At 43.8% G+C, this 25,433-nt stretch overlaps 1 protein-coding gene across 29 annotated transcripts in view; it reads left to right on the forward strand.

Annotated features, from left to right (window-relative positions):
* Dock9 (dedicator of cytokinesis 9) overlaps nucleotides 1–25,433 on the forward strand; it is a 278,642-nt gene that overhangs the window by 117,276 nt on the left and 135,933 nt on the right. For all 29 annotated transcript variants that reach the window (XM_052732426.1, XM_052732428.1, XM_052732430.1 and 26 more), the window contains exons 2-4: nucleotides 809–925; nucleotides 18,696–18,785; nucleotides 24,773–24,855. In XM_052732426.1, the coding sequence (XP_052588386.1) occupies nucleotides 809–925; nucleotides 18,696–18,785; nucleotides 24,773–24,855 (290 nt within the window). The remainder of the gene's footprint in view (nucleotides 1–808; nucleotides 926–18,695; nucleotides 18,786–24,772; nucleotides 24,856–25,433) is intronic.

A 25,433-nucleotide genomic window follows, 5' to 3' on the forward strand; every position in this document is an offset into this window, starting at 1 on the left:
TAGTTACTTGAATGTCCTGCAGCATAGATGCCCCACAAACGTGCTGGCAATGACGGCGTTTGAGAAAAGAGAGTTTTACTAAAAAGGTCGTTGGAAGTAGCTGGAAGAGGCTCAGTAGCTTTCCCGTGGGCTTTTTACCATTCCCTGGAGTTCACTCCCAGAGGGTGTGAGTAGTTGTTCTTGCCTGCTTTCAGTCCAGCTCACGTGTTTGTAGGTTCAGGCAATGTGTATGTTGTGAGTATGTAGTATTTCACAGGATTGGGTGGGGGCTCAGAGGGTCCCACGGAGGGTTGTATGAATTGGTCCTGCAGGGACATTTAGGGCCTGGGTCAGGATGCGTCTACAGTGGCAGGCTGTGGCTGGTTCTCTAAACAGGGCGGTTCTTACGAAACTGTGCTTAGGAACGACTGGAAATCCCATCAGAATGCAGACCTCTTGTTTGTCTAAATGAGTGAATGAGCATCACTCTGGCTGGACAGGGTGCCATGAGAGGTGTCTCTTTTCCCTCTGAAAACAAATGTGTTCTCTCTCATTCTGTTTCTTTTCAGTAGTGAAGCCAGTGCAGTTATTGTAGAAAAGTTGGGAAATGTGACGGTCTAGATAGATAACGTCCTTTCTCTTAAGGCACCTTTCTCAAGTAAGCCATGATGGCTCGTGAGAAGCCATCCTGGGCCCAGGGCCATGAGCCACATGCTGAGTTCAGGCCATCCTGCAGTTACAGTGTGAGACTGTCTCAAACACACAAACAAAAGGGTGTATCTGTCGCTAAGGCTGTCTCGGTGACTGTGACTTTCCTTTGGTCTCCTAGGCAAAGCCAAAGCTCATCGAGCCACTTGACTACGAAAATGTCATCGTGCAGAAGAAGACCCAGATCCTGAATGACTGTCTGCGGGAGATGCTCCTCTTCCCTTATGATGACTTCCAGGTGAGTGACCGCACCGCACCGCTATCCACAGGGCCATGTTATTGTAGAAAGTTGGGAAATGCGATGGTATAGATTCGATCGGACACGTTTTTCTATATATTGATGTACTGTTTGATTGGTGAACTCATGATTTTTCAAGAGAGGACCAGAGCCAGTCTTGGGGGCGCAGGCCTGTCTGTTCCTATTTAGCTGGGAACAGAAGGAGGAGGATCCCGTGTTCAAGGACTGACTAAGCCACAGAGGGAGTTCAAAGCCAGCCTGGACAATGTCGTGAGATGGGTAGTGCACTGCCCTGCGTGTGTGAAGCCTTCTGTTCAGTCCTAGCAGTGTAAGAGGAAGGGTTGTTAAATGAAAGAGAGAATGAATATGATTGTGTGCCTTATGATGTCATATTTTTAGTGGAATTAATTATTCATGTTAGAAATAAATACATATATATAGGTTTATATGTATGTTTATGCATACTCTGGGTTGACATAGAGGATACAAGTGATTCTTATGTCTTAGAAGATTATTTTAGATTTTGAATCACTTTTTTTTTTTTTTTTTTTTTTTTTTTTTTTGGTTTTTTGAGACAGGGTTTCCCTGTGTAGCTTTGCACCTTTCCTGGAACTCACGGAGATCCGCCTGGCTCTGCCTCCCAAGTGCTGGGATTAAAGGTGTGCGCCACCACCGCCCGGCCTTGAATCACTTTTTTTTTTTTTTTTTTTTAAATCAAACCTAGGACCTGCACGTGCTAGGCAAGTGGTCTACCACTGAGGTACATCGCCAAGCCTCGTTTGCTATTTTTTAAACCAGGTATTCTTAGAATTTGCTGAGGAACAGCAGAGGTTTGTTACACATCCTGTAGGATGACACTTTGGACCCTGCCGTGAGGTGCCCTGAACCGTGGGTTCCCAAAGAGAAGGGCTGGGAGGCAGCAGTGGTGCTGTGAATTCATCTCGGCAGCAGGACATAGATGTCATTCCTGGGAGGGAAGCTCCTGCCTCCACTGCTGTCTGAGTGGATGCTTGATGTCTTTTAGCCTCTAACTAGGTGACAGGCAGGAAGCAATGAGGTTACTGAAGAGCAGGGGTTAGTCATCCTTCCCTAGTGACCCAGGGCCACTGCAGTCTGCTCAGAGGTCTTGTTCCTATTTTGTTCTCCTGGACATTGCCCAACAGTTTCCTGTCCTCTGCCTCAGTTTCCTTTACCTGGCTGCTCCTACGTGACGCTGTTACAATCCAAGCTTTGTCTTCTGTGAACTGAGCTGAAAAACAAGCTGTATGTAAATTCTTACGTACTTGGAAGAAAATGAAGTCGTTGGTGTTAGAAGCCCCCTTCTGGGGCTGGGAGGCGCAGTGGTTGAGGCTGTACTGCCCTTTGTTGTTGTTGTTTTGTTGATTGTTTTCTCCTGACAGCCTTCTCTGTGTAGTCCTGGTTGTTTTGAACCATCTAGACCACACTCAGATTTACCTGCTCCTGCCTCCTGAGTGCTGGGATTCACCACGCCGGTTTTGCTTGGCGCTCTTGCAGAGGATTGGAATTCAGATCCCACCTAGCTCCTGTGTTTGATGGCTCACAGCTGTTTGTAACTCCAGCTTCAGGGCATCTGGTACCCCTGCTTGTTTCCACAGGCAATGCACACACATGTGCAAACTCACATACAGACACATAAAAAGAACATCTTTTTAAAAATCTTCTCCTTTTTCCTAATCTCACTTTCCAGAATTACTCTGTACACTGTTTACTATGCACACTGTTTTTTGCTTTTTGTTTGTTTTGTTTGTTTGTTTAGAAACTCTCATGCTAATAGCAGTTGTTCAGTTATAACCCTTGATGTTCCCCCAACACCAAATTTAAGAGACTTCAATTTATAGCAGGAGTGAGAATTTCATGAATGTCTTTTCTTTCCAACTTCTAGAGATGCATATGTCAGCCAGACATGACTATCTCCTTTGGGGGTGGGGGCTCTCTGAGGGGCGCAGGATGCAACAGGGGTTGAGGTGACTGATTATGTAGTGTTACAGCTGCAGGATGCGGCACTGTGAGTGGGATCCTATCATGGCCTCAAATACCACACTTTGAAAACATCTTTTGATGAATAAACCCTGAAACTGAAGGACACACAGGAGGGCACTCTAGAATTCTGCCTTTGGCCCAGGATTTGGCACCAAATGAAAAACAAAGTCAGTTGTTTACAAATTAGACTCCTTGTTGACAATTTTTCCCTGCAGTACTCCCGGGGGAAGCCACAGGTTATCTGAAGCTTCTTAGGCCATGGAGTGTACGTTTTTCTTGGTATTAAGGAATAATTTTGTTGCTTAGTCTTACAACCAAGAGTGAAAAGTTACATTTGTAGACATGAAATAAAATTGCTTAAGAAAGAAAACAAATCACCCAACACACAGGTTTTTTTTTTAGTATCATAGTATCGTCTTCTCTCCCAGCGACAGAGGACCCAGATAGTCAAACAGTTGTAGAGTCAAATGGTTAAAACTGAGAGGAAATCGGTTCATCTCTCGCCCAAAACCATTTCTGTGATATTCTAAGGGACAAAGAGCCTCAGCGTCCCTGTTCTGACCAAGAATGAATGAACAAGCGTTGGTTTCTGTTTGAGGAAAATCGTTGTAGAGTTGAAGGAGCTTGAATGTCGGCTTCGGCCCGCATCCTGGCAGCTGTGACTGGCCACAGCTGACTTTGGACACTGTTTTCCTACAGACTGCCCCTTTGTCACCAGAGAGACTGTTCACACCATCCGTTCTTGCTCGTCTGTCTCAGTGATGGTACTAACTGTCTAATTAGTGTAAGTTAATGACTTAGCCATGCCACCAGGTCTTGTCTGTCTTCTTAGGTGGCAAGGAGCATCACTGATACTGTATTTCTAGAGGCATCGCAAACATTTGATCAGGGAAAAGCATCTTTTTTCATACAGAAAGGGGATGATGAGGTCAGGAAATGGGTTGGATGGTGAGCCCAGTGCATGAGGATACAGCATTGTTCTTCACTGAGCAACAGTAGTTAACAGTTAAAGCAATAGAACTTGTATAGGTCTCTGCCAAGCGTGCTCAAATGACGATTTCTAAAACGTAAGTGTGCACAGTAGTGCTGCCTTTGCGTGTTTCCAAGTGGGCATGCCGACAGTGAACCCCTGTGCCTCAGATCTGAGGACATCCAAGTGGCCTCTGGAAAATGAATTGTGTGGAAAAAAGGCTGTCAGGTAGATGTACTTACCCAAGGGTGAAGATGTGAAACAGAAGGCTGAGAAATACGAAGTGTATTTAAAAAAATCAAGAATAATTCTTCATGTCAGGTAGTTACAAAGCAAATGAAATGATCTTCCATGGCAAGGAATAGGGGTGTCACAGGGACAGGAGTGTCCCTGGAGAGGTTTGTTAAGACTCCAGTGCTGGTGCTTTGGGTCTGTACTGTGTCCGTCTGTCTTGGCTCTGTGGTTCTCTTGGCCAGCAGTTTCTTTGGATCCTTTAGAAGCCAATTGAAATCTCACGTCCTCTGAAGCTACTGAAGTCCACTGTGCCTTTCCCTGACTCTTCTCCGTACTGTGGATATAAATACTGAGCGTGTTGTGCAGCTGCTGTTGGTGCTGCTGTCCTGGTGTCACCGCTGTGGGCCTCAGGGTCAAGTACCACTTTTCTGTGTGTCTGTCCTGCCTGCTGTCCTCTCCGTCTGCACAGACGTGTAATCCCTGATAGGTGGACCCTGGGATTGGATATATGTTGAAAATGCCTATCAGATCAGTGATTCAATATGGTGAATGCCAGGTAATTTCTTAAGTTAAAAAAATGTAGATAAGTTGGGCATGGTGGCTTTCATCTTTGATTCTGGGACTTGAGAGACAGAGGCGCAGGCAAGTGTGTGTGAGTTCAAGGTCTGCCTGCTCTACATGGCAAGTTCAGGCCGGTGAGGGCTGCATACTTTCTGATGGTTAATGGATCTTTTTCTTCTTAAAAAGTTGTAGTGTTTTCAAAGTTTATAGTTGGTATAACTTTGAACCTTCCAACAAGCAAAATCAGAGGAAAAAATTTAACAGACTGTGAATGATAACCTTTTCTCATCAGAATGTTTTATATCAAAAAAATGATTCATTGCTTGGAAGATGACAGCTATTTGCGTAGCTGAAAGTCCTGCTCCTGTCAGGGACACGGACTCTGTGGAGGTGGCTGACAGAACATTGGTTTCCAGTTACCCTGCGGTGGTGTTGGAGATGACATACTTAACCTTGATCAGTCCACTGCGTCTCACCTTCAAGTTCTCATCTGGCTTGTTACGTAGGTTACTGATGTTTGTATCATTTTATATTATTGTGGAGCATAAAAGACAGTAAATATTGAAAAGGGATGTTTGGAGGCAATTTTTGGGTATCAGTCATATTTCATAAAAGTTAGACTTAGGTGTCTAGTATAAGGCAGGGATAATGTTTGTAGGGGAGAGTAAAGAGAGTGTTTACTCCACTTCTGACTACGTATCTGAAGACCTGAGCAAAGTTGTAAAGATGAGTGGTATAAGCTGTTCCATTGCTGCGTGAGTTGCAGGAAAAGGATGTCTGTCCCTGGATGAATGGAAAAAAGCAACAAAACATCACAGTATTTACTTGTGGTGGGAAAGGAAAGGAGATGCTTATGGGCGTGTACCACCACACCCAGCCATACCACATTCTTTAAAAAGAGTGTTTAGTGATAGGATTTCTAGCTAAATGTGGGTATAGGTATGTAGTTGTTCTTAGAACTGCATTCGAAGAAGTCAGAATGAGGTGTGATACCTCAGGGGAACCCCTCCTGAGATCCATGGTGCATCAGCCATGCCTGACCAAGAGTTTAAGATGCCATTGAGGATGATGCAGGATCGCCAGTTCTAGGGAGTGTTTAGATTCAGGACAACCTTCCAGTTGCCTCGGCGTTGTATAGGGAAATATGGTAACTCCATTTCCCTGTCAGTAACATCCTGATTTCTATTCCCCCCCCCTGGTTCTTTTCCGCTTTTACTTACACACAACCGATAATTATCTACAGACCAGTGACCTGGGGAGGAAGCCAAGCGCCAGGACTTACAAAGGCCTGGAAGTCCCTGATCTCATTTCCCATCTGCCCTTTGGAAAAGAAAACATTTTCAGCACTGTTTTTTTCCTGGGTATATATTTTTTTCCCAAAAAAATCTCAGGACTTTGTTTTTTACTTTTTACTAAAAATGTTCTTTTTGTAAATTCCTTGAAAATTTGACAGCTGGAATTCAGTGTCCAACAATGTGATTTTATGTGAACATTATGGGATAGTAGTTCGTGTCTAGGGCTAGACCTACCTGGAAAAGATATATATAAAATGTTTCCAAACTGACATTAGACAGGCCTTTAGGAAGTGAGAGTTTTCATGCTGTTCAAGTATAAGAAAGTGACTTGATAAGTTTCCATTATGGAATGATCCTTGAAAAGAATAATTGGCTTCTCAGGCAGGAAGTTGGCCTTTGAGCTGGGTTGAAGAGAGTCTGTGCTTAATGAATACTCGTGGTCTGTGCGAGGGATTCAGCAGCTTTGCCTGGTGCTTAGGGCTGTACACACAGCCCAGAACCCCCGACTTCACACTATGAAGGCCGAGGAGAGGAGAGGAAAGTGTTGTGGAAACGTGTAAGAAGCTGGAGTTTAAAGCATGTTCATTGTTACCATACAAGTCACATTCCAGACAGCCTGGAACCTCAGAAGCCAACAGAAAGGATGAACTAACCACCAGTGTGGGAGACAGGAGCTGGTGGGCTCCTAGGAAGGAGGAGCAGGAGCACACACAGGACAGACGTGCACCAGGAACCAGGCTGTGGGTGTGGTACAGGTGTAGAGCTGCTGGCCTAGCGGGTGAGCGGCCCCGGAGTTAATCCCAGCACCATAAAACAAAACACTGGGGGAACGTGATTCAGGAACCATCCTCACTTGAGTGCATCTGTACACTGCTGAGTGGACAGAGAGACTCCAGGGTGGAAACTGGGTGGTCACAGAGTAGCTAGGGAGGGATACCCCCTGTTCCTAAGAGAGTCATTGTAAGACTCGGAAGGAACACGAGAAATGAGCTTTCCTCCTGCCTTCATCAGGGTCATCCTTTGCAGTGCTGTAAGTTGTTCTTCCGGAAGGCTTTTGTTGTTTTGGAGTTTTGGGTGTTTACTTAGAATTATTTTTAAATTCTTGATAAAGTGTGTTTGTGGGTATGAATTCAGGTGCCAGCGGAGGCTCGAAGCCTAGGAAGCCCCGGAGCTAGAGTTGTAGGTGGTTGTGAGCCACATGACCTGAGTGCTGGTAACTGAACTTAAACCTCTGAAGAGCATTGTAACCACTGAGCCATCTTTCCAAATCCCCCCCCCGGGGGGGGGGGTGTTGTTTTGTTTTAACATGATTTTATTTTTTGTAAATTATTTGTGTATGTGAGTAGGGTTTGTGCATGTGAGTGCAGTTGTCTGAGGAGGCCAGAGAGTGTTGGATTCCCTGGAGCTGGAGTTACAGAGTTAGAGTCATTTGTAAACCAGCGAGGGGGTGCTAGGAACTGCTCTCACCCTCTGCGAAGAGCAGTGTGAGTTGTTAACCACTGAGCCACCTCTCCAGCCCGTCTTTGGGGTTAAATGGAATTCTCTCTCCAGGCCCTTTACAGGTGAGCTAAGCATTGAGATGGGGGTAGGCTGGGGGAGGGGGGCACTTCTCTAGGTGAGCAGACCATGGGGGTTAAAGGCCAGGACAGGAACTTTGAGGTGTGTAGTGTGGGCCGCCCTACATGAATTTGGGTTTCCAGGCTAGCGTGGTGCCGGAGCCACTCACGAACCGGCTCGTGTGCTTTGAAACAGATGGCTGTGCTGACCCTTGGAAAGCCGCCAGCCTTCTGTGCACAGCCAGCCAGTGCAGCCCTATTCCCAGAGCCCTCTGCTGCTGCGGTTTCAATGTTGCACTGCAGCCAAAGATGTTAATGTACGGACCAACCCAGTCACGTGACGTGTCCAGCAGACATCAAAGGGACAGAGTTCTACAGACATACAACACCGTGCAGTTGGTCTTAGGCCTAGAGAGGGAGAGACAGGGAGCAGGGAGCTTTCCTGATAATAAGCGGTAGTTTGGAACTGGAGATAACTTTAAAACATTGATGTGGGTGCTGCATTCCTTTGGGCTGGCTGAACATATTAATAATTAAAAAAACAATCAAGCTAGGGCTTATCATGTGATGAAGGCAGTGGGCCCGGCCAGGGGACACCAGTCTCAAGAGCCCAGTGTCTTCTGGGTCACCTGGCGGTACTTTGTGGCTGTGTTCATTTCTCTCCTTCTTCAGGTACCTTTCACCAAGTAGGAGTTGTCCTTTTCCATGTAGACTGAACCACGATTTCTCAGACAAATGTATAAAATTTGCAGAGTTTTGAAGGGATAATCCTATGGATAAAGAAAGCCAAAATAATGACAAATCTGGAATGCTCTACAGTAGATTATGAGGAGGGCTCTGCAAAGATGGTCACATTCTTTGGGCGTGGTGGCACATTCCTATAATCCCAATGCTTGGGAAGTAGAGACAGAAGGAGTTTCAAGGCCAGCCTTGGCTACCTAGTGAGTGTGAGGCTAGCCTAGGTTCCTTAAGACCCTGCCTCCTAGTGAAGCGCCTGCAGTTCTCTGACCTAGTGTCTCAGTAGTGACTGAGCCAAGGCTGCCCGACCCAGGGTTGTCTGCCTAGTACCCCACCTCTGCTGTGGGATGTTCTGTATGGCAAATGTGTTGCTAATTAGTCAATAAATAAAACACTGATTGGCCATTGGCTAGGCAGGAAGTGTAGGCGGGACAAGGAGGAGAATAAAGCTGGGAAGTGGAAGGCTGAGTCAGAGAGACACTTCCAGCCGCCATGATGAGAAACAACATGTAAAGATGCTGGTAAGCCACAGCCATGTGGCAAGGTATAGATTTATAGAAATGGATTAATTTAAGCTGTAAGAACAGTTAGCAAGAAGCCTGCCACAGCCATACAGTTTGTAACCAATGTAAGTCTCTGTGTTTACTTGGTCGGGTTTGAGCGGCTGTGGGACTGGCAGGTGAGAGAGATTTGTCCTGACTGTGGGCCAGGCAGGAAAACTCTAGCAACACACCTCCCTTCTACTGGGAAAGCAGCCACACTCCCTCTCCTGTGTGTCCTTGGTGTCTGTTTTTCTGCCTGAGTGAGGCCACTCCCAGCTTTCTGCTCCTGGGTCAGTGGAGACAAATACTTGGTCCCCATCCCTGCAGCTGGCTTGGGTTACAGCCCACCCGCTTCTCTGGGATCTCTTCTTTGGTTCATTGTTCTTAGGGTCCCTGGGGGAAGGGTGGATCTTTTGTTTCAGGCTTCTAATTAAAATCTTATAAAAAATGTTTTATATGCCCAGTGGATATGCATACTTCCCCCCCCCCCAGGAATTAAGAGTATTTTAAGTAGTTTAATGCCATTGTAAAGTGATTAATAAAATAACCAGCAGTGTGTGAGTGGAGAGGTGTCAAAAAGTAAAGATGGAACACAGCTGCATACCTTTGACAATATTCATATTTCTTTAAATCCATATAGTGAATCTTTCCTCTTTTTGTTTCATTACCAAAAGTAACTTGAGCAATGTAAGTCAAAGCAAATCTGATATTCATCTTTTCTCTTTTTACTGGATTTTTTTTTTCTCTCTCTTTTGGTTTCTCACAGATCGCTTGCTAGCACTCAGCTTAGCTGTTGGGAAGGGGTGGGACTTAGAATTCCATGTTCACAGAGCTGTGGAATTTCTGAGCCACAGAGGAAACCTGGCGGTCCTAGAAGGCCAGTTTATGGATGGTGGAAAGTTCGGGCTTCCCCAGCACTAGGCTGCTGGGAGGCAAACCTCCCCCCAGGGCTCTTGGGTTTCCTGGCTTTCTATTCAAAACCCTTTCCAGTGTCACTGCTCAGCTGCTGCCCTAGGAAGTTTGATGAGATGATCAGATCAGATCAGCTTCACATTTCTCCTCCTTGGAAGCTTGAGCTTCTGGGTGGTGTGAGTGGGGGAAGGTGGAGGTGGGGGAGGGGGTGGAGAGAGGTGGGACAGTGGGGGATTCTTGGTCACATGTGTAAGATAGACTCTCTCATCCCCTTGGGATCTGGACTTGGGTTAGTTTAAAAATGGGGAGCTAAATTAAATCTCAGAAGATAGGATTGCAACAGGTCTTGGGACAGAGCCAGGACAGGGAGCTACCAGGTCAGGGACTGTGACCTCTCTGTGTTCCCCCAGGTGGCCCACACAGCCCAGAAGTTTCCTACTCTGACCTCAGGGACTGTGGCCTCTCTGTGTTTCCCCAGGTGGCCCACACAGCCCAGAAGTTTCCTACTCTGACCTTGTAGCTCTAGACCATCAGTGTTTGTAGGGAATCATTTCAATCAAGAGAAAAGTTCTTAAAGTAAAATAATCTACTTGAATTTTTAAATTTCAAACCAGAGTGGGAGATGGTGGTATGTTTTGCTCTTCCTGGGTCTGGGGACAATGAAATGGTTCCATTTCATTCCATAAAAATGGAAAGTTTGTCTTGGGGGTTGCCAGTGTCCACACATCCTTCAAATTGCCTTAGAGGGGGACACTGTGCTCCTCTCTTCAATTTCAACTATTCCACTGGTTCCTTGGGGTTCCTTGTGAGAATCTAGTTTGTCTCTGGATAAGGTAACTAAGGATTTTTGTGTGTCAAAGGCTGCCAGTTTTTAACCATATAAAGTTACTTCTCATAGTAGCTGGAAAGCCGTTATTTCTAAATTGCATTTTGAACTTGGAGGTGTCCATCTCAGTGGTTATTTGGGATGCTAACTATACTTTGCTTTACTCTTCAGATGCGAACCACATTTCATAGTATGAAAAAGTTCCCCACTCCCCTTTCATAACTGAGTCTCCATTTCCCCAGATTCCCTGTCTGTGGGTTCAAACAACATCAGCTGAAAATATTTGGAGAAAAGGAGAGTATATGAGCATGTGCAGACTTTGTATAATTATTCCCTAAATGGTGCAGCATGGCAGCTCTTTAGATATTATAGTCTAGTCTTGTCTTGTCTTGTAGTAAATGTTAGAAATAATTGAGAGAAGTTGCACGGGATCTATTGAGATACCCACCTAAGGTAAAGGACTTGAGTATCTCTGGGTTTTATAGATAAGGGAGGTCCTGGACCCAGTCCTTCAAGGTCACTGAGTGTAATTTATTTCTAAACATTAAAAGACTGGGGCTGGCCATTTGTATTAGAATGCCTTATAAACTATCTTGAATTAGTGTAGACTTGGAAGTTACATTACATCAACCTCCCTTTAACCTCTAAGATTCCCCAGAGAAAGAGTAATGACTGTCCCCATTGCTGCAGATGAGGAAAATAAACTATGAAAGATTAGGTGATTTACATAATGTTACAAAGCAAGCAGGAGCCTCATTAAGAAAACAATGGGACTGCTATTTGCCATTTTTGATGTTGATTTTTGGAAATAAGATAAAGACCCATCCTTTAGCAAAAATAATTATTAGGGATAGGAATGAGGATATGAGCTCAGCATGGTTGCACACACCTTTAGTCTCAGCAGCACTCAGGCTGAAGCAGAAAGGTCATGGGCTAAGGGTCAGCCTGTGCTATATGGTAAAAGCCTGTCCACACAACCCCAAAAAAGAACTACAGTATTAGAAGGAAACTTAGCTCATTGTTTAGAAGGGATCTGGTACTCACTGAGTGTGACTCTTAGGAGACTGATTTGAACTTTTTATAAACCTGATAAATAAAACTATAGAAATTTAATGTTAATTGGTTTGGCATAGAGAAGACTATGGTCTGGATGTGACTTTTAATACACAAAAATCTATAGAGAGGTTAAAATAGAACATTTGCTTGTGCTATAGACATCCCTTGTCAATTTCTGAAATGGATCAGAGAGCTTTTGTCTTAATAGGAAAGCCTTATATGCAAGTAATGGATGGTGATTGGCGGTTTCCTTTTTCTATCCCCGTTGACTGTTTTATGCATTCATTCCTGAAACATTTATCAAGTATTTATCTCAGAGATACAAGTAAGAGGGAGATGCCTCTTGGCCTTAAAGGAACTCAAAATCTAATAGAGGAAAAGGCATGTGCCTGCAGGAGAGTGCTAGATAATGGAACCAGCTGTTAAAACAGGTCTTGGACATTGTTTTAAGATTACTGAAATATAGGGTCAAATATCACCTTTTCAGGTTCGTAGACCAGATATTTGATCAATATGACCAGAGTTGTTCAGACTCAATGGAACTGACATGCATTTGCTGACTCCACAAGAAAAGCAAAATACTGTTTTATTAAAGTATGTTGGGATTTCAATGAAAAGTCAAGCTGACTGTTTGTTTGTTTTGCATCTTTTCCCAGTAAGAAAATCAAAATGGGAAGTATGTTATAAACAAGTGGATTGTCCAGACAAATGGGTTGTAGAGACTGGACTTAGAATGAAGGCAATGAGGACGGTAGCTGTGGCATTAATGGCGGCTTCTCCATTTGTGACAAGTCCACTAGACCCCCAGGGAATCTAACCTGATGGATTCCAACCTTGGCTTTTAAGTAGTGATAAGGAAAGTCTCCTATTATGCAAGTCCTATTCTTTCTGTGACCTGATTTTACCCCCTGATTGATTAAAGTGGTAGGGTTTTAGTGTTTAATTGAAAGTCAATTGGAATTCAAAGGCAGTTTTTGACATAGCAACTATGCTTAGTTCTAGGCCCTATCTATCTATCTATCTATCTATCTATCTATCTATCTATCTATCTATCTATCTATCTATCTTTCTATCTATCTATCTATCTATCTATCTATCTATCTATCTATCTATCTATCTATCTATCTATCTATCGTCATGACCTCATGTATCCCAGGCTGGTCTGGAACTTGTTATGCTTCTGAGGATGACCCTGAACCTTTGATTTTCCCCACCTCCACCTTCCAAGTGCTGGGGTTACAGGCCTGTGCCACCAGGCTTTAGTCAGTGCTGGAGCAAACCCAGGACTTTGTACATGTGAGGTAAGCACCCTATCAACTGAGCTCCATTCCCAATCCATCCCTGTGTTTTAAAGCATAGCTGATCTCATTCGTTGTGTTTTGGTTTTATCTTTAGGTGTCTCTCTCATTTGTTCTGAATACAACTTGAACTCATCCTTTACTATTTCAGTGTAAAGTCTGATACACCTTTGTTTGATGTTCTGTTTTGTTGGATTTGGACCCTCTGCTCTTTTCTTTCACGTCATCCTGGAATGTAATGCTCTTCTCTGAATGTCCTTCTACATGGAGTACTAGTTATGCTATGAGAACTTATTTCCTTCTTCATCAGACTGTATGGCTTAATGAGTGGTAGATATGTGTTATTAAATGTCTTAACACATATAACAAGGTTGGATAGATAGGTAAATATTTATGCTGAGCCCTTAAATGATTGGTAGAATATTTTTCATGAAGGGAGGACACTACAAGTTGTATTTGGGATCTGGCTGATACTCACTTTTTATCCATTTTACCTGCATGACCTCTTTAGGGCACTGACGGAATAGAAGGTGATAATAGAAACCAGGCTGCAGCAGAATGTCCCTGAGGAGTGCTCTGTCCTGCGGGTGCAGCATTCTTCAGCACTGTGCCACTCAGCTGGTCCTGCTCTCTTACAACCATGTCATCTGTCTGTTGAGTAACAAACCACCCAGAAGTCTAGTAACTTAACTGTATTGATTATGTCTCACAGTTCTGAATTCTGGTCAAGGGCCAGCTGACTGGTATAGTTGAAAGTTTTCCTGTGTCCCGCCCTTCCTACAGCCGCTTGGACAAGTAAACACACAGAGGCTTATATTAATTACAAACTGCATGGCCATGGCCTATAGCTTAATTTTCTTGCTAGCTAGCTCTTATAACTAAACTCAGCCCATTTCTATTAATCTATAGGTTATCACATGTTCCTTGGCTTTACCTGTGTGCCATTACATGCTGCTCCCTGGATGGTGGGATGGCATCTCCTCTACCTCTGCCTTTCTTTTCCTGTTTCTCTCCTTGGATTTTCTGCTTGCCTCTAAGCTTCCTTGCCATAGGCCAAACAGTTTTATTTATCAACCAGTCAGAGCAATACATATTCACAGTGTACAGAAAGACACCCCACAGTAGACTGGTTCTGCTCTAGTTATCTAGAGAGGCCGTGTCTAAAATGGCCTCTTCACTCCTGTGATGTGTCTGCCTTGGCGGAGTGGAATTGTGTAATATGGTCCTTCTCAATGGCCATCTTATGTTTTTTCCTAGTAGTCTCAAAATAGTAGAATTTTTAGAAATATATTTTCACCAGCCCTTTGAGACTTTCATAATGCATACAATGCATTTTGACCATATTCACCCCTCCTCCTCTCCCTAAGTCTTCCCACCTTCATCCCCCACCCTACCCCAACTTCATACCATATGACTCACTGAGTCCCCTTTGTGCTTCCTGTGTCTTCGCGGACATGGGACCATTCACTGGAGCATGATCCATCTTCCAGGACCTTCATCCCTAAAGAAAACTGATTAGCCCACTGCCTCCAGCAGCAATCAACCGTCAATGGCTCTTCAGCTGTGGGGCTATGAGCCCATCCTCCCACCATGCTAGAATGTTGACTGTCTTGGTTTTGTGTGGGTCTTGTGTTGACTATGAGTTCATGAATGCAGTGATCCTGTCATGCCCAGAATATACTTTCATTTCAGTCAGTCCTACCCACCCTCTGGCACTTACAGTCTTTCTACTCCTTCATCCATTATGATTCTTGAATTTTTTTGGGGGGGGGGAGGGGTAATGCAGATGTCCCATTTGTGGCTGAGCACCTCACAGATCTGTGTTCTTCGCACTTTTACCAATTGTGGGTTTCTACATTAACCAATGTCCATGGCACAAAGATGAGGTTTGGCAGCTGCAGAGACAGGGGGATTCTTTGTATGGCACTTGGCTCAGCTTGGAAAGAGGAAGGACGTGCCTTTCCTAGAGGGTACCTTTGGAATGCACACGATGACTTTCCTACTTGGTTTTGGTAGTCCCAACCAGTCTGTATTCAGAGGAAGAGGAAGTAGCCTCCATCTTTTGGTATGAGAGCAGCATCCCTACAGTGAGGAAGGGTAAAGGGTCGGGCCACCTTAGAGAGCATCTAAAATGGATCTGATGGAATGTAGTTCAAGAACTCAAATGTGACACTTAAGCCAGATGAGTGCTAAAGAAGCACAGCTAACATTTTTTTAAATGAAGTCTCTAGTGGGTGAAGATAGTGATTTCTAGTGGCAGAAAGTGATTGGTCAAAATCAGTTAGGAACTGATCACAAATGACTGATGTGTAAACCTAAATTTGAATCAAGTCTCAGCCTCTCTGCCTCTGTCCCCCCCCCCCCCCCCCCCCGTCTGTCTCTCTGTCTCTATATATCTCCCCCTACCCCAGACTGTGTTCTGGTATGTGTCTGGCCTTGAACACATAGCAATCTCCTGACTTAGCCTTCCAGATGCTGAAATTATAGATGAGAATAACCAGGCCTGACTTAAGTGTCTCTCTGTTGATTTAAAGTTGTTTTCTTTTTCAAATGAGAGCATAACAGCCTTTTATCCTAACAATCTAGAAGAGCTATTGACAGTTATTTTTCTCACCCAAGGCAGGTGTTAAGGAATAATGCCTCATAATGACAGGTTCCTGAGTTCATAATTCTACCGGGAAATTTTTGCAACAAATTTTCTTTCTTTCTGGTGCTCTAATGTGAAGTGGGCTTGAAGTGACCTGATCACAGTTCTTTTTCTTCAGGTGATCCAGTTGGTGAAGGTCTCACATGTATAGTTAGATTTTAAAAAATGTGGAAGGAGCCAGTAAATCAAGCTAAGGAAATAACAGTGTCTGAGGACACAGAAGGTGCCCTTGTGTGAGATGCACAGACTTTGATGGTCAGTTTTCTCTATTGTAGTCATGGCTGGCTTGTAAGATTTTTGGCAGTTTTGGAAGACATGATGTTGTGTGAAGGCTTTTTGAACAGTTTGCACCTCTTTCCCATGTTTATGATCATGTATCTCTCTAGCATACCTTGAAAACAGTTTTACAGTAAAAATAAACATTTGTTTGAATTATTCACTAAGAAACCAAGACCCAGGGTCTTAAAACTTCCCCAGGGACAGAGTAGACAAATAGTTCACCTTCATAGAACTTGGGTGGAGGACAAGAGATGCATCCATCCCCTTTATATAGTAAGGAAGCCACCATCTAAACACGGGCTTTAAGACGGCGCTCCACAATTGGTGTAATGTAAGCAAAGCAGGAGCAGCTAGAGAACACATCCCGGGGAAGGCCTGGAAATCTGAAGCTGACTCTGATAGTCCATCAGGTAGCAGCAGTTGACAGGTGGGATTGCAAGAAGCTCCAGAGCTTCTTTCTACCCAGCAAAGAAACAGTGAACAGAGCAACGAGTCACCCCACAGGGTGGAGAAAGTCTTTGGCAGGTACTCGTTCATTGTTCTAGATTAGCATCCATATTAAAGAACTGAAATAAAATTAAACACACAAAATAAATCAATTAATAAATAGACAGATGAATTCAGGAGTTCTCAGATGAAGAAGTATAAATGGCCAATAAATATGTGAAAATCTTTAAGGTATTTATCAGGCAGAAACAACTAGAAATTAGGTTGAGATTCCATCTTACCCCAGTAAGAGTGGCTATTAAGAAAACAAAAAGTGGGGGCAGGAGAGGTGGCTTAGTGGTTAAGAGCATTTGCTGCTCTTGTGTAGGACTGGGGTTCAGTTCCCAGCACCCATGTGCTGGCTCACAACCATCTGTAACTCCAGCTTCAGGGGATCTGATGCCTTCTTTTGACCTCTAAGGGCACCAGGCATGCATATGGTACACATATGTACACATAGGCAAGACATTCATGCACATAGAATAAAGTAAATCTAAAAAGAAAGTGAGCAACAAAGGGTGGTGAGGATCTGGGAGAGAAATGGACCCGTGTGCTGGTGGGACTGTGAATTAGAACAGCCACTGTGGAAGTCAGAATGGAGGTTCCTCAAAAATCTAAAACTAGAACTACCCACAGGATCTCGCTGTCCCGTTCCTGGGGCTTATACATAGAGTAACTGAGGTTGGAATACTGTCGAGATGCCTTAAATCTGTTGGCTGCAGCACTGCTCACAATAGCCAACCTACCGATCAGCCTGGGTCTGTAAGGAAGTGTGGTCAGATTCACAGTGGAGTATTATTCAACCATAAAGAGCAAAAGTGGGTTGTTTTCACAGAAATGGAGCTGTGGCAGCAAGAGAAGCAAGGCGGACACAGGAAGCAAATGTCACACTTTTTCTATCATATCTAGAATCTAGAGGTGTTTTGTTGTTGTTTGCTTTTTAAAGAGTCTGGGAAGAAGGAGAGGCTGGAGCAAGGACAAGAGAAGGGTAATGGGCTTGTCTGAACACAATCACAGTGTGTGGTGTATATATATATATATACGGAGATTGAACACAATCACAGTGTGTGGTGTATACATACGGAGATTGAACACAATCACAGTGTGTGGTGTATACATACAGAGATTGAACACAATCACAGTAGTGGTGTATACATACGGAGATTGAACACAATCACAGTAGTGGTGTATACATACGGAGATTGAACACAATCACAGTGTGTGGTGTATACATACGGAGATTGAACACAATCACAGTGTGTGGTGTATACATACAGAGATTGAACACAATCACAGTATGTGGTGTATACATACAGAGATTGAACACAATCACAGTAGTGGTGTATACATACGGAGATTGAACACAATCACAGTATGTTGTGTATACATACAGAGATTGAACACAGTCACAGTAGTGGTGTGTGTATACATATGGAGATTGAACACAATCACAGTAGTGGTGTATACATATGGAGATTGAACACAATCACAGTAGTGGTGTGTACATACCTCCGTGGCATTTCACTATGGCATAGTGATATCCATTATTTTTAGTCATTGTCTGTGGTGATATACTGTGGACCCTGAAGATCAGAGAACAGAACAAGCCACTGGACTAAACATAGAGGCCAGGCAGTGGTGGCCCACACACCTTTAATTCTAGCACTTGAGAGGCAGAGATCCATCTGGATCTGTGTGAGTTCAAGGCCACACTGGAAACAGAGCCTGGCAGTGGTGGTACACACCTTTAATGCCAGTACTGGGAAGCACACATGCCTTTAATCCCAGCACTAGAGAGGTTGAGACAGGAAGTGATATGGTGGGCAGAGAAAGGTATATAAGGCGTGAGGAGACAGGAACTTTTCAGCTAAGGAACCCATTTTGGCTAGAGGCTTTTTGGCTAGAAGGCTTTTTCAGGCTGAGGAGTTGGTGAGGTAAGAGGTAGTGGTTGTGACTTGTTCCTTTGTCTCTCCAATCTTTCAGCATTTACCTCAATATCAGACTCCAGGTTTTTTATTAAAAGATCTTTTGGAATTTGAGCAACAAATGTTTAAGTCTGTGCTAATAAAATAAAAAAAAATTGTAAGACTGAAATCTCCTGCATCAAAAATAGCTCTAATCTTCAGAGGCAAGAAGTAGCTTTCTTGGTCTGTAGATTCATGTAATAATTAGTGATCAATTAGCCTGCCCTGCTACCTCGTCTGGGCATTGGAACTTCAAAATGTCACTGGATCTGTCATGAGTGACCTGAGGAGGCAGCTGTCCTCACCCGCTGGGGGAAAGTGGAGGTATTTCATGGGCTTTGGTCCTATTGCAGGCCCTCAGCTGGCCGTGAGTCTTCACCAGCTCCTCCTGTGTTCTCTTCACAGACGGCTGTCCTGAGGCGGCAGGGGCGGTATGTACGGTCCACGGTCCCCTCGAACGCAGAGGAGGAGGCACAGAGCTTATTTGTCACTGAGGTAGGTTTTCATGTTCTCTGCATCATGTGCATTATAAAGACGTTTCCCTCCACCCCTACCTTTTCACTAAATCTTCTTCTTCTGAATGCTGTCAAACAGGTAATGACATTTATATGACAGAATTAAATAGAAAGTTTTGGGTGTGTAGAATGGACGGAAATGTTTGCAGAGCTCATTTGTAATTCCCAAATACCTATTTCTACAGAGTTTTTCTTGGGGACATAGACTAAAGGGTAACTGGTAAATGGAACGCTGTCACCAGTACAGTTTGTAACCGTCGATTCAGCAATGCATTATGGGTTCTTTTGCTTCCTGGTAGGTTTGTATTTGCAGGTTAGGTTAAGGACTAGAACCAGGTAATTATAGGCACACCTGACTATGTCTGACCTGTGTGAGATATGATCACAGTCTTTCTTGTTTGAACACACAAATAATAACCTGAACAAAGAGAAATCATCTCCAACCAGAAGCATAGCTTTGGCTTCCTGTGTGTTTGCTTATTCCTCCAGCTGTTTTTAGGTAGAAGAAACTAATTAGTTTCTGGAATTTTGTTTCTTGAAATGCCTCTTCCTTTAGAAATGAGTTTGGGGGCCCAGCAAGATGACCCAGTAGGTAAGGGTGCCTGGCAACACCAGTTTGATCCCCAGGACCCACACGTAGCAGGAGAAAGCCAACTCTACAGGGTGTTCTCTGACTTTCACACCTGTGTGCGCGCGCGCGCATGCACGCACACACACACACACACACACACACACACACACACACTATATTTAAAAATGAGTTGGGCCCAATTTTTTCTAGATGATATTTAAATGAGATACATTCCCATTAGTAAAACTGCAAATAAGGTGTGCTTTTTAAAGTGAAGACCAGTTAAATAACAATATTTTGTTTTAGTAGAGATTTAAAAATAAAAAGTCTGAGTATAAAATGTTTAAAGCAGTGTTCTGTCACTTCCTAGGTTATGTCCTGCTTCATTTCCTTCTCCACCACAGTAGCACCTTTAATTTCACACACACTGGGTATGTTTACACAGACTTCCATACACACGCTAGGTATGTTTACACAGACTTCCATACACATACTAGGTGTGTTTACACAGGCTTACACACACACACTAGGTATGTTTACACAGACTTCCATACACACGCTAGGTATGTTTACACAGACTTCCATACACACGCTAGGTATGTTTACACAGACTTCCATACACACACTGGGTATGTTTACACAGGCTTCCATACACACACTGAGTATGTTTACACAGGCTTCCATACACAGACTAGGTATGTTTATATAGACTTCCATACACACGCTAGGTATGTTTACACAGACTTCCATATACACACTAGTATGTTTACAGAGGCTTACACACACACACTAGGTATGTTTACACAGACTTCCATACACACACTAGGTGTGTTTACACAGACTTCCATACACACACTAGGTGTGTTTACACAGGCTTACACACACACACTAGGTATGTTTATATAGATATGAACAATTCTTTAAAGGCAGGCTTTGGCAAAAATGTGACTTCAGACAAAATCTGCCCTGCGGACATTTCCGTGACTAAGGTTTTATTAATCCATGGCCTTGCCCATCTCTTTACACATTGGACTGTAATCATAATGCAACCGACTTGAGACAAAGTGACCCTGAAAGCTCATGGTGTTAGGACTGTCTGGACTTCCACAGAACGGTTGCTGACTTCTGCCTTAGAGCATGTGGCGAAATTATCACTCAGTTCTCCCAACTCTTTAAAAAAGTTTTGTTTTTGTTTTTGTTTGTTTGTTTTTTATGGTGGGGGAAAACCCTCAGTTACATTTTTTAAAGATTTGTCTGTTCTTTTAAAATTATTTCTTTAGATTGTTTTACCTGCATGTATACCTGTGTACCACGTTCATGTTGGTGCCCATGGAGGTCACAGAAGGGTGTTGGAATCCCTGGAACTGGAGTTATGAATGCTTGTAAATTGACGTAGGTGCTAGGAACTGAACCCAAATCCTCTGCAAGAGCAACAAGTGTTCTTAACTCCTGAGCCATGGCTCCAACCCAAGTTATTTTATGAGTATGAATGTTTGTGTGTGTGTGTGTGTGTGTGTGTGACACATGTGTGTCATCTGTGTGCATGTGTGTCATGTGTCTGCAGTGCCAGCAGAGACCAGAGAGGGCATCAGGTCCCCTGGAACTGGAGTTACAGATGGTTGTAAGCCACCGTGTAGGTGCTGGGAATTGAACCCGGGTCCTCTGTATGAGTACCCAGTGCTCTTAGCCACTGAGCCATCTCTCCAGCCCCTCAGTTAAGTGTTTGAATCACTTTAGGCTAAACAATCCCTGATCCATCCTGAGCTGCTGGAGCCCATGTGACTTAACTGTGTTACGTCTTTTCCATCTGCTTTCCACCTTCTAGTCTAGAGGACAGTGAACTTGTAAAAAACAACAACAAAAAAAACAAAAAACAGACAAACAAAACAAATACCTTCATATGCCTGTCACTCTGACTTCACATTCTTATTGAGGTTCTCAGGTCTGAAAGGTGAACTAACGCTGGGTCACATGCCTACCCATTTGGACACGGTTTTCTTATTAGACCCCTGGGGGAATCTGTTATGTCAAGACTTTCTGGAGTCACGCAGGGTGGCACGTGTTTTGCTTGGTGCCTCTGCCTTGGGATTTAGCCAGTGCCTACAATCAGATAGGCACCGGCACTTGTTGAGTGAATCTTTAGGTAGTTTAGAATGCTTGATGCTTTCTACTGTTCCTTTGATTTTACATTTGCTAGTGTGTGTGTGTGTGTGTGTGTGTGTGTGTGTGTGTGTGTGTGTGTGTATACACATGTACATGCGTACCACAATGCATACATGGAGGTCTGAATGCATCTTGCAAGAGTTCATTTCTCTTCTTCCACCGTGGGCTTCAGAGGGTTGAACTCAGGCTTGGTGGCTAGTTCCTTTACCACTGAGTCCTTACTACCTAGTTCCTTACAAGTTTAAATATGTAGGTGTTGTATTTCCCCATTTTGGTTAAAGTTGTAAACATATGGGTATTCAAATACTCCACTCATAAAAACATTCGCACCCTCTGCCTTGGTCTCCCCACTTGCTCTTAGTTTGCTGGACACATGCTGTACCTCAGGATGGTTTAATGTCTGGTTAGAAAGTTGGTGGTGCAACTTTTGCTACAGTTCTTGAGAGACTGTCATGGCCAGATGAAGAGAATAGTAGAATGCTACACAGAGTCAGGCCTGCCTCTACGGGGCCGGCAGACCACGGGCAGCTGTAGGAAAACCCATAACTACGTGTGACTTTTCAAACCATATTCTGTGGCTTTGGAATCTAATTTTGAATGTGGTTATCTGATGTCCAGGTGTGAAAGTTTTGCTGGAAATTGTGAAAAAGTATTTGTTAGAATAAAATAACATTTGAAAATGTTTACCATTGCATGGTCAAATGGAGAGAAGTTGCTCACCTCCCCTGGCTGACTCTGCCCTTGGCCTTTCTCTCCTGTTTATTCTACCTCCAAAGAGTAATCTAGAACACCCACACTCCCTTCCCTTCATATCTTTTCAAGCAAAGTTGCTTACTGTGAAGCCTGGCATAGAAAAATAGAAATTAAAAAGCAGCACTCACTGTTATTACTGTTGTGAGTTGGTGGCTGCTCGGGTGGAGGCTGTGACACAGACCAAACAATGGGTGTAAATGAGCTGGGACAAGAATAGGGACTTGGTTCAAAAGCGTTAGGCACAGACAATTTTACCTCCCACCCCCAAAATAGCACAAATACGTCTTTTCACATGCTCTTTTTCTGTACTCAGTTTTGTGTATGTCAAGTCAAGAGCTAACTATCTAGAATTTCACATGACCTAAGCTGACTTTAACAAGCTGGACCTTCAGCTACCAAATTCCACTCATTCATATGTGAAGATCTGACTGATGTAGCCTTGTCCATCTTAAGACTACACAGCCCTCAGATGGGTGCCGACATGCCAGACGGGCGATGAAGGACACCCTGCCCCTCCTTGTAGTCATGTAGTGAGGAAGTTCTGATGTAGTGTGTGAACACTAGTGTCATTAAAAGAAGCTTAGCAGTGGAGTGAGTGCCCCATACAGTATACACACACACACACACACACACACACACACACACACACACACACACACACACACGTAAAAAGGCCATGATGCCATGTGAGTTGGAGTCTACATCTTTCCTCCTCATAACCTCACTCTGTCACTTAGGAATGTGAAGAAAAACCAAGGACAGATTTAAGTGACAGTACTAACAGCTCTAGTTCTATTAGTAAACATGAAAGGGTCTTGAGGCTCATGCACTTAAGACATATGGCCTCTTCCCAAACCATGTGCTGATGGTCAGCAGATACAGGCACCTGCTGCCAAGCATGCTGGCCTGAGTTTGACCCTCCAGACCCATATGGTGGAGGGAGAGCATTGACTCTGGCAAGTTGTCCTCTAGCCTCTGAAAGGACCCACACACCATGGAGACTCCCTCCCAGACCCTGGATTACGCACAAACCACACCCAAACACCTGTTTTCACAGAGAGATCCTTTATTAAGTAGGGAAGAAAGGTTAAAGTAGCTGCTTTCTAACTCAGAAAACAGCAGCAAATGACCTTGTAGGTGTAATTTTTAAGAAGAGAAAAAGGAGAGGTGTCTGTTAGAGTGGGCTAGGATGCCGTGGTATGCTTTGATTGGACATGTTTGTAAATGGCTTTTTCTTTGGGCCGCCAACTCACAAAAAAACAACATAGATACTTATTATAAATTATGAAAGCTCAGCCAATAGCTTAGGCTTGTTTTTAACTAGCTCTTATAACTTAAGTTAGCCCACTTCTATTAATTTACTTTCTGCCTCATAGTTTTATTACCTCATCTCCATAGTGCCCATACTGCTTGCTCTGCGTCTCCTGGCATCTCCGTCTTCTTCTTCCCAGTGTCCTCTCTGCCCAGCAAAGCCTGCCTAGCTATTGGCTGTTCAGCTTTTTGTCAAACCAATCAGAGTGACACATCTTCACAGTGTACAAAAAGATTATTCCACAACACATGTTAATTAGGTGAGCCAAAGGGGCTTTTGATTTCTGGACTTCGGTAGTCAGCCCGAGGAATTAGTCTGGCGTAAGAAAACGTCCAAATGAGGAACAGACCTTGATGGCTAGCTTTAGGGATATAATCCGTGGTTTACAAGAAAGGGGGAGGGCATGGGCAAGGCCGGCCTGCACCATGCTTGCCAAGTCCAGGCCTGCTAGAGCCCTCCAGCCTCTACATGAGCGCATTCCCCACAGACAAATAAATAAATGCAACTGTCTTAGTAACTTTTCCATTGCCGGACCAAGGTAGCTTATAGAAGAGTTTATTGGGGTCGTACAGTTCAGAGGGAGAGTCCATGACCCTTGTGGCAGGGAGAATGGTAGGCAGGCATGGTGTGGAAGCAGTAACTGAGAACTTTCATCTTGATTCACAAACATGAGCCTGAGTGAGAGGCTTTGGGAATGGTGCAGGCTTTTGAAATCTCAAAATTCTATACCCTCCAGTGATACACCTCCTCCAACAAGGCTACACTCCAACAAAACCACACCTCCTAATCTTTCACAAGCAGTTTCACCGACTAGGGACCAAACATTTAAATATATGAGCCTCTGGGGGGCAATTCTCCTTCAAACCGCCATGGCACCATAACTTTTTTTTTTTTATAAAAACAAATGATTATAAGCCAGGAATAGTAATTGCTATTTCAATGTCACCATATAAAAGCTGCTGTCAGATCATTAATATTGATAACTTGAAACAGCATTTTTCCCAAGGGTCATGTTTCACTGGTTCAAAGTCTTACACCTCGTGGAAGACTCTGCAGGTAGAATTTTGACAGCCCATGATTGATCGCAGAACTTTGGTATGTCTCTAGGGTCTGATAACCCAGAAAGTCACCTGACTTTGTTTCTCTGGTTTGTCTAAATCCCGAACAGTGCATCAAAACCTACAACTCTGACTGGCATCTTGTGACCTATAAATATGAAGATTACTCAGGAGACTTTCGACAGCTTCCGAGGTGAGTCCCTTGTCAGATGGACACATGAGGTCTTCAGGCTTGTGTGGCTTCATCTGCGTAGTCAGAGTCATTGTGAAAACACAGACAATTGTGTTGTGGCTGTCATACTCTGATGGGGTAGACAGCATGAGAACATATAGGTGACTTAATCCTGTTCTGAAATTCTGTTTGGAGGCCAGAAAGTTTTCACTAAAGTGTATAAAAGATATGGCCACTATATTGAAATATTCTGCAGTATGATTTTATGTTTATTAGACTGACCACTTTTTGTTAGCATTTATTAATCGTATGAAGTAATGAGTTTCATCATGACATTTCATCCACGTATATAATACTCTGATCATCTTTAATCCTCCTTTGCCTCCCACTGTTCAGTTTTCACACGCTCCTTCCACCTTCTCATGTTCACATCTTCCTTTTTGTTGACATACGTCCACACACACGCTCCAGGGATCATAATCACATTTTCATACAAGCGTGCACTGTGCTTTGAGCATATTCTCTGCTGTCCACCACTCTCCCCATTCCTGTCTGGCCCTTACATCCTCAGGCACATTCTTTTATGTCATCTATGCCTC

Source organism: Peromyscus californicus, unplaced genomic scaffold (assembly GCF_007827085.1).
Source record: "Peromyscus californicus insignis strain IS unplaced genomic scaffold, ASM782708v3 Scaffold_12__1_contigs__length_115047231, whole genome shotgun sequence".
NCBI classification, from domain to species: domain Eukaryota; kingdom Metazoa; phylum Chordata; class Mammalia; order Rodentia; family Cricetidae; genus Peromyscus; species Peromyscus californicus.